This window comes from Oenanthe melanoleuca, chromosome 24 (genome assembly GCF_029582105.1).
Source record: "Oenanthe melanoleuca isolate GR-GAL-2019-014 chromosome 24, OMel1.0, whole genome shotgun sequence".
NCBI lineage: Eukaryota > Metazoa > Chordata > Aves > Passeriformes > Muscicapidae > Oenanthe > Oenanthe melanoleuca.
Window position 1 is genome coordinate 3,959,425 of NC_079357.1, and position 12,208 is coordinate 3,971,632.

A 12,208-nucleotide genomic window follows, 5' to 3' on the forward strand; every position below is an offset into this window, starting at 1 on the left:
ATGTCTGCAGAGCATGGCATTCCTGCTGCTCTGCAGTGGAAAACATGGAAGCTGCACACTGGAAAAGCAGCAGCAGCGTCAACACTGGTTTTCTTTGAGCTGATTGTGAACAATTTGCAGGGATTTTATATGTTTGGATCAGAGTACCCGATCTTTAGGCTGTTCATTGCTCACATCTGCACCCCTAAGGGGGCTGTTATGTTCAGAGGCTGGAGGGGCTTTTTTGAGGCAGGGTAGTTAGAGGCAGGGGAAATTCTCTGCAGGAAAAAAACTACAATTACAGGCTTTAATTTCCACTGTTCATTTCTGGATTTGAAGTGTGTCTTTCCCCACTTCCCTGTGCCTGTCAGAGAGCAGTAGGGCATTGCAGTGTCCTGCCCAGACTGTGCTGCTGGGGATCTTCACTGGCCTGGTGTTTTCCACCAGGTTTTTCCCTGCCTCCCAGCCCAGGTACTCCAGTTGCTGAGTGCAGATCTGTGAGTCCTGCTACACTGAGCTGGTGCCCAGAGCACTGGAGCTCTTCAGGGATGATGGACCATCAGTCCACATGGCTATTTTCCTTATCTAGACTTACTTGCTCTACAATCCTTTCTCTTCCGGGTTCTTTGTGAAGCTGCTTGTTGGGAGCACTCAGTTGCTCTCAGGCCTTTTTTTTTTTTAATAGTGCTGGTTTTCTAGCAAGAGAATTTTCTTTCTCATGTGTGTTTGTCCCTGATTCCTTGATTTATCTATGAAAGAGATAAGCATGTTTCCTCTCCTGGCACCCACGAGGGTGACCCGCTGGCCGGACACCCGAGTCCATGTGGCTCTCTCTTCTCTCCATGCCCTTGCCCAGATGATGGTGGTGACTCCCAGCGTGATCTCACTGCAGGCTTGGACTCCAAGGAATACTGCCTGTCGGACCGGGACATAGTGGAGGTGGTGAGGACAGAGTACGTGTACACGCGCCCACCACCATGGTCAGACACACTGCCCACCATCCACGTGGTCACCCCCACCTACAGCCGGCCGGTGCAGAAGGCAGAGCTGACCAGGCTGGCCAACACGCTGCTGCACGTGCCCAACCTGCACTGGATCCTGGTGGAGGACTCGCAGCGCCGCACGCCGCTCATCACACGCCTGCTGCGCGACACGGGGCTCAACTACACGCACCTCAACGTGGAGACACCGCGCAACTACAAACTGCGCGGGGACACCAGGGATCCCCGCATCCCCCGCGGCACCATGCAGAGGAACCTGGCCCTCAGGTGGCTCAGAGAGACCTTTAATAAGAACAGCACCCAGCCTGGCATTGTTTACTTTGCTGATGATGATAACACCTACAGCCTGGAGCTCTTTGAGGAGGTAAGGGTGCGGTGGTTTTGGTTCGCTGATTTGGGATGTTTGTGCTGTGAGATAGGATTAGGGGGAAGGTAAAACAGGCTGAACTTTAAATGGTACAAAGAGAAAAAAAACCTACCACATTGGGCCACTGCTGGGGGGATGATGAGCCTGGGGAGGGGTGAGGGATGCTGTGAGGGAGATGAGGAGATGTTGGGCATGTCCTCTCCTGAGCTCTGGGTTAGTCTTGGCTGTAGTCACTGCAGCTGTGCTCTGGTTTTCTCCAGAGCTCCGTTACCCTGTGTGTATTTCCAGAGCCAAGGCATCTTATGGGAACCCTGGTTTATCTGTGGCTTCCATGGAAGGGGAGCTAATGAGGAGCTGCCTTCCCTGTGGGGAGCCTTGTTAGGGTTGGAACATCCCCTGCTGTCCGACATGCTAAGAAACCTCAGCCATCCTCCTTCCTCGCCTCATCCCCCAGACTTCCAGCTGATCGGATGCCATCCACCTTCCTCCTCCACCACTTGGCTGTCTGTTAATTCCTGTCTGCTTTTATTTGAGGGATCCTTTTCGTTCCCCGCCGTTTGCCCTTGCCTGCTCCCATCCCAGGGTTAAATTTAGGGTTAAATTCTGTGGCTGCCCCGAGCCTGGTGCCTGCTCTGCACAGAGCCTGGCTGAGGCAGCAGAGCCCTGTCAGAGCCACCCCTGAGCTGTGTCAGCACAGCACAGCCCTGCCAGGACACCTTGTTCAGAGACGTTCTCTCTGCCTGTCTCTGCCTTGCTACACACACGAGGAGCAGGGGTTTGCCAGAGATTTTGCTTTCCCTCCTGGAAAAGCAGAGTCCTCCGTGCACTGCCTGGGCAGGGGATGTCTCTGTGCAGCTTTTCCTCCCTGGAGCAATTCCCATTCCAGTGTTTGGGCATGGATGTCCCCCAGGCTGCTATCAGCAGGCAGAGGGGGCTGAGATCCCCCCCCTGGAAGTTTGCAGTCCAGGGCTGAATTTCAGCACGTCCTGACAATGTGGTTGGGCTTGAGCACGGGAAGCTTTTACACCTTTGCTCTTTGTTCAAGTCCAGCTGGGGCCCTAAATGAGCTCCTGTCTGCAGGTTTGAGTGGTCTTATAGTGCCAGGTACCTCACCTGGCTTCCAGCTCAGAAATTACTTGTTCCCTTGCTCTCTTGAGGCCAAACTCTTGCAGCAAGGGACAAGAAAGGAGGATTGCTCCCTTCCCCACCAGCTGCCAGTTTTCATAGCAGGGATCTCCTATTTATTTCCTCATACATGCCCCTTTCCCTTCCCCAATGGCTCTCACTGTAGCTTGAACAGCCACAGTAATACACACGCTTTGAAAGCTGAAAGTGAATTCAGACTGAATATCTTTATTTCTCCATCCCCTTTGAGGCTGGCTCTTGCAGCATCTTGAGAGAGACTCCTCACATGAATAAAGCAGAAAGGGTTCCTTCATTCACTCGTGTGCTGTGCTCGTAGAGGCTTCTCTTCTCATCTATGTCTCTGCAGTTAAGGTCACTGAGCCAAGGAAATGTGCTGTGAAATGCACGAGACACACATCATTGTTCCCTGTGGACAGGGGCTGCCATTAGCAGCTGTATAATGCAGAAGGGCAAGTGCCAGAGCTCTTCTGCTCTCGTTTGCAGTAATTAGCAGTGATGAGATTAGCTCTGGGAGATCCCTGATCTAAGAGAGCGAGCTGAGAGCAGAACAGGAGGCTGAGCCTGCCAGGGAGCATGTGGACACTGATGAAGGTTCATGGACATGCTGAAGGCTCCCAGGATGTTGGCTTTCTCAGCTTCAGCTCGGACCTTTCCCATGCTGGAGGTTTTTCTCAGAGACAACACAAGAGAAGGGAGAAAGAGCAACACAGATAAACACCACCGAGCCATGTGAGTGTCTTGTGATATTTTGCAGAAAGCATGTTTTCAAAAAGGTGTTGCCTTCTAAGAGCAATGAGTCTTTTCTACTTTGTTTTGCACGATCTATCCTATATAAATGCCATGGCTTTTCAATATATCACTTCTTCTTGCTGCTTGGAAGAGGCAGCGTGTGTTGCTGCACTATTTACTGTAGCTGCTTGGGCTAGGATGGTTCTAGCCTCAGGCTGCTACGAGGTCTGGATAGCTCCAGGAGACCCTGAGGCAGAAAGTCAGCTTCTCAGCTAGCTAGGACTGAGATCTTGGGAGCCACTGTAGAAGTCCCAAAAGAAGCTTTATTTCTTCGAAGGGTTCTACCAGCAAAATCCAGATACATAGCATAGCAAGGATTTTTTATAGAGTTTAGGGGGATTGAGATTCTAACCAATAAAATTATAAGTTGAGAACTATCCAATTACAGTGAGATTCTCGGGGAGAAAACACCAGTCATTTAGTAAAGTTAAAGACCAATAGAAATCCTAAATGATAACAGGGGTTTCAGTAAGAGGGGGGGAACATTTCTCATGAAAGGTTTCATTGTCTCAGGGTATGAGACCCCAGGGACAGTTGTATCATTCACAATTCACTGTTCCTAATCAGACAGTGACAAGAGCAGGGCAGGGTGCTGGGGGTGAGTGGGTGAGTGGCACCCAAATATCTGCCCTGGCTAGCATGGGTGGCCAGGGGGGCTCAGTGTGTTGCTGTGTATGGGAGACCAGGGTGCTCCCCTGGCTTCCCTGGATGCCTCTAGACCCCCTGGCAGGGGTCTCAGAGGCCTTGGCACAGTACCCAGGACCCCTGTGGACTGGATTTAAGCCCCTGGGAAAAATTACCGTCATTGCAGGAAGAATTACAAGTCACAAAAAATAAGTAGAGTATAAATTAGATTGTTAGAAGGTAGAAAAGTGAATTTTTAGAAATGTTTATATTAGGGGGTTTAAAGTCAAGATGGAGGATTTTGGGCGTGGTATATCTTTTCTTCTTCTTCTTCTTCTTCTTCTTCTTCTTCTTCTTCTTCTTCTGAGTTAGGATGACACTTTTGGATTGGTGTGAGGGAAAACTGGGCAGGGTCATCTATTGGAAAGTAATTGTAAGCATTAGGTACGTAATTTATATATAAAAGATAAGACCTGCCCTCTGGCAGAGGTGTATGCCTTTGACCAGCATGCTAGACAGATCTCTGTACCTCAGAGAAAGAATTCCTTAGATAAGAAAGAAAAAACAACCTTGGAAACCTCAGAAAACGGCTCCTGGTTCTTCTTCAGTGCTCAGGCTGGAAAAACACTGAAACCACCGAATGTGCTGCTGTGAGGGATCTCAGGCACAAAGAGACCCCCCCAGGCAGCGACAGCTGTGTGTGCCCCCCCAGATGCGCAGCACCAGGAAGGTGTCGGTGTGGCCCGTGGCCTTCGTGGGCGGCCTGCGCTACGAGTCACCCAAGGTGAACGCGGCAGGGAAGGTGTACGGCTGGAAAACCGTGTTCGACCCGCACCGGCCTTTCGCCATCGACATGGCCGGCTTCGCTGTCAACCTGCGCCTTGTCCTGCAGCGCCCCCAGGCCTACTTCAAACTGCGTGGCGTCAAGGGCGGCTACCAGGAGAGCAGCCTGCTGCGTGAGCTCGTCACCCTCGGCGACCTGGAGCCCAGGGCCGCCAACTGCACCAAGGTACGGGCTGCTCCCACTGAGGGATGCTCGGGGCTGAGCGGGGAGAAGGCCTGGTTTTCTGCATCATTCTGTCACTTCACAGAAACACAGAACGGCCTGAGTGAAAAGGGGCACACAGGGATCATCCAGTCCAATTCCTGCCCCTACAATCCCACCTGTGCATCCCTGGTAATGCTGTCCAAGAACTCTTGGAGCTCTGGGACCCACAGGGATCATCCAGTCCAACTCCTGCCCAAACAATTCCAACCTGTGCATCCCTGGAGCAGTGTTCAAATGCTTCTGGAGCTCTGGGACACACAGGGATCATCCAGTCCAACTCCTACCCAAACAATCCCATGCAGGACATCCCTGGAGCAGTGTCCATCCCCTCCTGGAGCTCTGGTACCCACAAGATCATCCAGTCCAACTCCTGCCCCTACAATCCCCCCTGAGCATCCCTTGTAATGCTCTCCAAGCGCTCTTGGAGCTCTGGGACCCACAAGGATTATCCAGTCCAATTCCTGCCCCTACAATCCCACCTTGTGCATCCCTGGCAGTGCTGTCCAAGTCTCCTGGAGCTCTGGCAGCCTCAGGGCCATGCCCATTCCTGGGGAGCCTGGGCAGTGCCCAGCACCCTCTGGGGGAAGAACCTTCCCCTGATCTCCAACTTGACCCTGCCCTGGCACAGCTCCAGCCATTCCCTGGGTCCTCAATAGAAAGAAGAGGGATCAGTGCCTGTCCATCCACTGCCCCTTATGAAGAAGTTGCAGATGGCTCTGAGCCTCCTCTCAGTCTCCTCCAGGCTGCTCCTCTGTGTTTGGAGGGAGCACACCCCAATTTCATGGAAGCTGGGAATGGGGGATTATGCACTAAAATGTGTAGAGGCCACCTAATCTCTTCTGGTTGCAGGCTGCTGGTGGTTGCATAGGCCCTGAAATACAGTCTTCCCTCCCCTGTAACTGTTCTTTCTTACATTACCCCTGAAAATTATTATTTTCAAGGTGGGCTTTCCTGTGGCCTTGCTGGAACAGGGAATTGCATGGGTGGAACGTCAGTTATTGGATGTGAATTCCCAGGTGGGGGTTTGAGTGCTGTGGTTTGGCTCCTGTAACCCAAGAGGAACAGCCACAGCCTTTCCTGGCTGCAGGGAAGGGCTGCTCACACATCCTCTGCCTTGCTGCCAAGCTGTCTTCTCCCCCTGACATCTGTGCAATATCTGTGCTGTAGGTGCCCACAAAAACCTGTATCTTTCTGTGTCAGAGATAATCTGGAAATGGTTTTGTGCCTGGGATATTGCTCTGAGCTCCAGGAGGCTCACAGGAAGCTCCATTTGGGAGGGATTTTACTGCTGTCAGCTGCCTGATCAGTGCTGCCTGTACACATTGCTGGGTCAGGGAGCAGGACCCCGTGTGCTGAAGAACACAGAAACCACTGATGGTTCCTCTCCTGGAGACTTCCCAGTCTGAGATGAGAGATGGATGTGTCTGGGCTGACAGGGAGCGTGGGAGACACCATGAGACAAAGCTGGTTAGAGTGACAGGCATCAATCACAGCCCATCAGAGGTGCTGTCAAGAGCTTCGAAGTTTTCTGAGTGGGTTCCCTAAATACTGGAGGTGTGCTGGGGTCCCTCTGAGATCAGAGACCCCCGTGTAGCACTCTCACACCTTTGTCTCTTATAAACATCAGCCAGTCTGATTTAGAGAGTCTTTATTGCTTAATTACCCAAACAGAATTGTTCTTTTATTGCAAAGAAGTTGTTATTGCCAACAGCCCCCAGAGCTGCATCCAGGTCTCCATCCTTTTCAGGATGTGACTGCTACCCTTTGCCTGATTTCCATGTGCACTGCTCTAAAGCCATGTAAAAAAAACAGGAGTCTGAATGTTCAGCAGTGCTCTCACAAGGAATCCAGGAACAAGGAGGAGGAGCAAAGGGGAAGGAGCAAGTCTGGGTTTTATCTGATACCTGCTATGCCTCTCTGAATCCACATTTCTGTGCTTATGTCCAACACTGGGACAAATACCTCAACCAGCCTCCTAAGAATGGGAAAAGAGATTGGATTAAAATGAGATCCCTGTTCCTGGGCACTGTGTGAACATAAATGTTTTCCAGCAGGCAGGAGAGATGGACAGGCTGCTTTTGCATTGTGTACAGAATATTAGGGGTGTTTACTCTGTGGCCAGTTATTCAGTCCTTGGTCCATTGTCCCTGCTGTAAATAAATACAGGAAGGAAGGAAGCTGTGCTGAAAGGCTGGGGGTGGGAAATTACAGCCCTGGAGGAACACATGGAGGAAGGAAAATGTTGTTTCCAGGCAGGAGGAAGCAAAAGGTGCTGGAGCCAGGCAGGGCTGTGACACAGGTCAGGGATGGGGAGGAAGCAGCAGGGATTGCTGCTCAGCATCAGCAGCAGACTGAGTTTCTTTTCTTGGCTGGGCTGGGGAGAGCTCACAAGGGTCCTTGTTGTGAGCTGAATGCTGTCTGAGTGCAGCTTTGCAGGGCTCTGCCTTTCTGCTTCAGCTGGCGCCAGCAGCCTCCATTTCCATGGAAATCTCCATTTCTGCTTTTACTCTCCCATTTTACCAGGAGAAGAGTCTGGGCCAGCAACAGAGAAGGACCAAAGCCAGCTGTGGTCTGGGGTCCTGTGACCCCGAGATCAAAGCCCAGGCTCCTCTCTCTCTCCTGTGCTCCCAGCCCTTGTCATGCTTTGCTTCTGTTAAACATAACCACACACCTGCTTTGCAGGGAGATTTACATTAAAAATTATGATGTGCTTAGTCAGAGTCATTAAGGAGGGATCAGAGGAATGTGTAAGATAAGCACAGACATCTGTTCTCCAATAATGCTGCCTTCCCTGTGAGCACTGCTGGTAATATTGATCAGAACTCAGCCCACAAACGCACACTCCTGCAAAAAGCTGAAGTTTAGGCCAAAGATCATATATCCTGCTTATTTTCTTGGATTTAGGAACTGCCCAAAATGAAGGAGAAGGTAAAGAAAGTTGGCATTAGCTGCTGAAGAGAGTTATCCCTCCTTATGAGGAGGGAAGGATTGGTTTATCCTGGAGCTGTAAGGAAACAGGGCTTTGCCAGGGCTCTCTGTATTTGGAGTTCTGCTGTTTGTGCATTTCCCCACATCTCCAAATCAAACCATCCTCTCTCCAATCCCCTGGCACAGGAGGGAGGTCTGAGATTTGGCATTCCTGTGAGGCTGATGGAAAGGGGGGACATTGTGCTCCCCATTTTCTATGAACACCCAAGGGAACAATCTGCAGTGAGCTCAGCCAGGGAAGAGTAAAGCAGAGACAGGGCCCATGGGCACCACTAATGCCATAACTAGGGGAACATTTTATTGTCAGAACAGGGAGCAGAGCTGCCCTTTCAGCCTGGTGTCTCTTGTTTTCCAATTCCAAACAATTCCTGAATCCCTCCTGGGGGATTCCCTCCTGTGATGGAAACCCAGTGACTCCCTCCCACTGCAGGTTGACTGTTTGCTTTTTAGTCCCCTGTTGGGAGACAATGAATTATTCTGCTGTGGAGATGAAGCCTTGTGATCTCCTAGATCTGTTTTGAGTCCTGTGATTCCAAATGGCAAGCCTGTAAATGAGTGGAAGGGTTTTGCAGGAGTGTTTTTAAAGGGTGATCTATGTGAAACCACTGCTCAGGAAAAGTCAGGTATTCGGTCCCCCTCACTGTCTGGTCTCTTGTGGGAGAGCCAAAGCTTCTCTGAGGCATAAAACATGCTGCTTATTGAAAAAAACCAAGCACTGGCTGAAAGGAAAAGCAAATGTTTCTGCACTAAGCGGTGATCTACCTCCCACATTAAAGAGCACAGAATGAAAAATTGTAAAAGCTGCTGTATTGAGCTGTAAACTCTGAAAATGGGTCTATTTTAGCTCATTTAATCTGCCTTTTTTGGCACTTGGCTTTGACAGTGCAGAAGTGGGATCCAATTGAGGGAGAGCACTGATGATGTCTAGTTGTGGTTCCTGCTCGTGGAGTGTGGGGTCGGAGTTGGTGAAGTGTGAACGAGTCCCTGGGCTGAGTGTGCAGTGCCAAGCGTGCAAAGGGCTCTCCTAAGCTCTTCTGAAGAGCAGAACTGGCTGCAGGATTTCTCCAGCACCTGGTTTATCCTCTCACCTGGTTTATCCTCTCACCATCCTTGCAGAGCCACTCGTGAGCCCTGCTGGGTGTTTCATTTTCCTGGGCAAGCAGAGAAGTAATTGCAGCCGTGGGGAGAGCAGGGCTGGAATCAAGGGTGACTTTGATGATTGGGCTCTGAAGTGTTTCTGGGGGATGACGAAGTGGAATTCTGGACCCACTCCAGCCACCAGTTGGTCTCTACTGCTTCAGTATTAGCAGAGATTGAAGCTCCACGCAGGAGGTGACTGCTCAAATCAGAGATGGATTTGGTCAAACAAACTCCTTGGGAAGGTGGGGGAAGGTGCTCTGCTTGAACCAGGAGGGTTTGAAAGGTGCATTGTTCATCCTTCAGAAGCAGAACGTGGCCTGGTTTTTCAGGAAGGCAGAAGCTGGGTGGATTTGGTGTGCAGGGATTGTCATGGCAACCAGAGGGAAACCCCATGAGGTGCAAACAGCCAGAAACAGGTGAGGGGGAGCAGAAACCTGTTTGGAGAGGATAAAGCTGCTCCCAGCAATCCCCATTCTAGGGGGAAGCAATGACTGTAATTGAGTATTTTAAGCAGCTTCCAGAACAGTCTGAGCACAGCAAGAAGAAACAATTTCCTGTAACAGCCCCCCTGAAAAACTCAAGCACCTCAGACTTTGCCAGCTCTCCTCCACAGATGTTGATCTCTGTGCAACTTTGCTGCCAAGACCAGGGGAAGCTTTTGGGAGAAGCTTCAGCTCTTTTTTAAGCAAGATAGGGAGGGATTTTAACACCTGGGACAGAACAGGGAGTGGCTGTATGGGGCCAGCATTCCAAAGGGATTGGAGAGGGGATTTTGGGGGATCCACAGGGTGATGTTGGGCTATGAGAGCGTGTGTGCAGCCCAGAGCTCGTGGGAAGAAGGGAGGATTCTGGAAGCAGTTCTGAGACAGCAGAGGCTGCAACAGCAGCGCAGCAGCAGTGAGTCCTTCCTAGTACAATGACACTATTGTGACTTTTAGGGCTGGAAAGGATTTAAAAGTGAGAAGTGATGCCTGCTGCCCAGTAATGGATTTTCAGGGATGTGCTGAAGAATTCAGGTTATATTTCCCCCAGCCAAAGGCAGGGTGGTGATGGGAAGAACTGGTGGTGCCCTGAATGTCAGGAATTTGCATTTCCCCTCCGAGTGACTCCACAGGCTGAGGGTGGAAGGTGCTAAGCAAGAGGTAGCATGAGGAGCTGTGGGGAGGCAGGGATGTGATTCCTGGATGGATTCCTGCCTTAGCCCATTGGAAGGCTGATGAGCCTTTGGAGGGAGCTGCTCGCTAACTACATGGAAGGAGCAGGTTAATGTCCCACAACAGCACACTGTAAAATGGGTAATTTCTGGGCACTGTGCATTCTGCAGAGCAGCAGCTCTGCCTAAATGAAGGTTTATGCAAAGCCCCTCTCAGCGGTGGATGCACCATTAGGCTCCAGGGTGGCTGGTTAAATTGCACTATTGATTTAATGTGCAGGGATATTTGTTAGTGCACTGGAGAGGTGCAGCTAATGACTTCTGCTGGCTTCTTCAGATTTTAGTCTGGCACACAAGGACAGAGAAGCCTGTGCTGGTGAACGAGGGCAAGAAAGGATTCACAGATCCCAATGTGGAAATCTGACTGTGCAGAGACCAACACCAGGTAAGAGCACGTGTTTCTAACAGCAGTGAGAAGCTACACAAGAACAGGAGAAAGATAAAAACTCTTTCAAATGTGTTTTTTAATTCCCATTTTCACAATCCTGACCTTCCCTTACTGCTAAACTTCTCAAGACCATTCATTAATCTCTCTTTTTAATCTATTTTTAAGACAAAATTTCTGCTGAGAGGTTGAGGGGAAGAAACATGCAAGAGTAGGAGTTTAAGTAGAAGTTGCACCATAAGAAAAATACTTGTCTAAACAAGGTTGCCTTATTAACTTTAACATAGCTAAAGCACAGGTGTGGATTCATCCACCTGCAAACACCTGTGGAAAGCTAAAGCAGTACCAGCAAAAAGATTTTTGGTCAGGCAGAAGGTTTCACTGAGGGAAATATTTAATTTCGATCCACACTGAAACCACAGAGAGTTTGGGAAGGTGTGGATTAACCCCCACCTGAGGTGTTTGTTCACCTGAGGAGAGCATGGAGTGTCATTTCCAGTGGAAAGGAGGAAAAACACACACACTGATGGCTGGCTTCTATTTGTTCATGCCCTGGCCGTTTCTGCAGTTGGTTTGCAGGAGTGAAGGACAAACGATTCACTTGTATCTGCACCCAGCCTGTGCAGCTGTCCTTCATTATTATGGGCAAAAAAATAAATGCACAACTCCCTTTCACTGGAGTGTAGAACCCAGCATGGAGGGAGAGGAGGCTGCTGAGAAGCAAGAGCAGGAAGCGGGGAGATAAAGCTCAGTAGTGAACTTTTACCTGCAATGAGCTCCCTCATGTCCCATTCCCTGGGGGAAGCAGGGTGGAGCAGTGGGACAGCTTTGGGATGGCTTTGCAGTGGGGCAGGGCTCTGGGATGACTCTGCAGTGGGGCAGGGCTATGGGATGGCTCTGCAGTGGGACAGGGCTCTGGGATGGCTCAGCAGTAGGGCAGGCTATGGGATGGCTCTGCAGTGGGACAGGGCTCTGGGATGGCTCAGCAGTGGGACAGGGCTCTGGGATGGCTCTGCAGTGAGACAGGGCTCTGGGATGGCTCTGCAGTGGGGCAGGGCTCTGGGATGGCTCTGCAGTGGGACAGGGCTCTGGGATGGTTCTGCAGTGGGACAGGGCTATGGGATGGCTCTGCAGTAGGGCAGGCTCTGGGATGGCTCTGCAGTGGGGCAGGGCTCTGGGATGGCTCTGCAGAAGGCACAGAGGTGATACCCACCTGCTTGTGTCTCTGTTGCAGAAGATTTCTTCATGCACAGCCTGGAAGTTCCTCTGCACAGCACCCACCCAGCAGCCAGGCAGGAGCCAGCACCTCTGCAGCCCCCACGAGTTTTAGCCTTCTGGAAAACCAACAACTCTGCACAGACGAACTGCCCGGCCCCCTGCCCTTCCTCCCGCACTCGGAGCAGAGCAGACGCTCCGGAGGTGGAGAATAAAGCACAGCGAACCGGGACTGCCCCTCCCGGCGCCAGGCTCCCAATGGGACGGGGCTGCACCGAGCAGCGGCTCTTTGCCGGCCTGGGTGGCTGACAGC

The 12,208-nt window shown here is 51.1% G+C and overlaps 1 protein-coding gene across 5 annotated transcripts in view; it reads left to right on the forward strand.

Moving 5' to 3' along the window:
- B3GAT1 (beta-1,3-glucuronyltransferase 1) overlaps positions 1-12,082 on the forward strand; it is a 34,111-nt gene extending 22,029 nt beyond the window's left edge. For 4 of the 5 annotated variants that reach the window (XM_056509712.1, XM_056509713.1, XM_056509714.1 and 1 more), the window contains 4 exons: positions 836-1,344; positions 4,619-4,915; positions 10,573-10,680; positions 11,915-12,082. In XM_056509712.1, the coding sequence (XP_056365687.1) occupies positions 836-1,344; positions 4,619-4,915; positions 10,573-10,659 (893 nt within the window). In that variant the 3' untranslated portion in view covers positions 10,660-10,680; positions 11,915-12,082. The remainder of the gene's footprint in view (positions 1-835; positions 1,345-4,618; positions 4,916-10,572; positions 10,681-11,914) is intronic. The other variant, XM_056509715.1, reaches the window with a different exon arrangement.
- Positions 12,083-12,208: the final 126 nt, after the last annotated feature.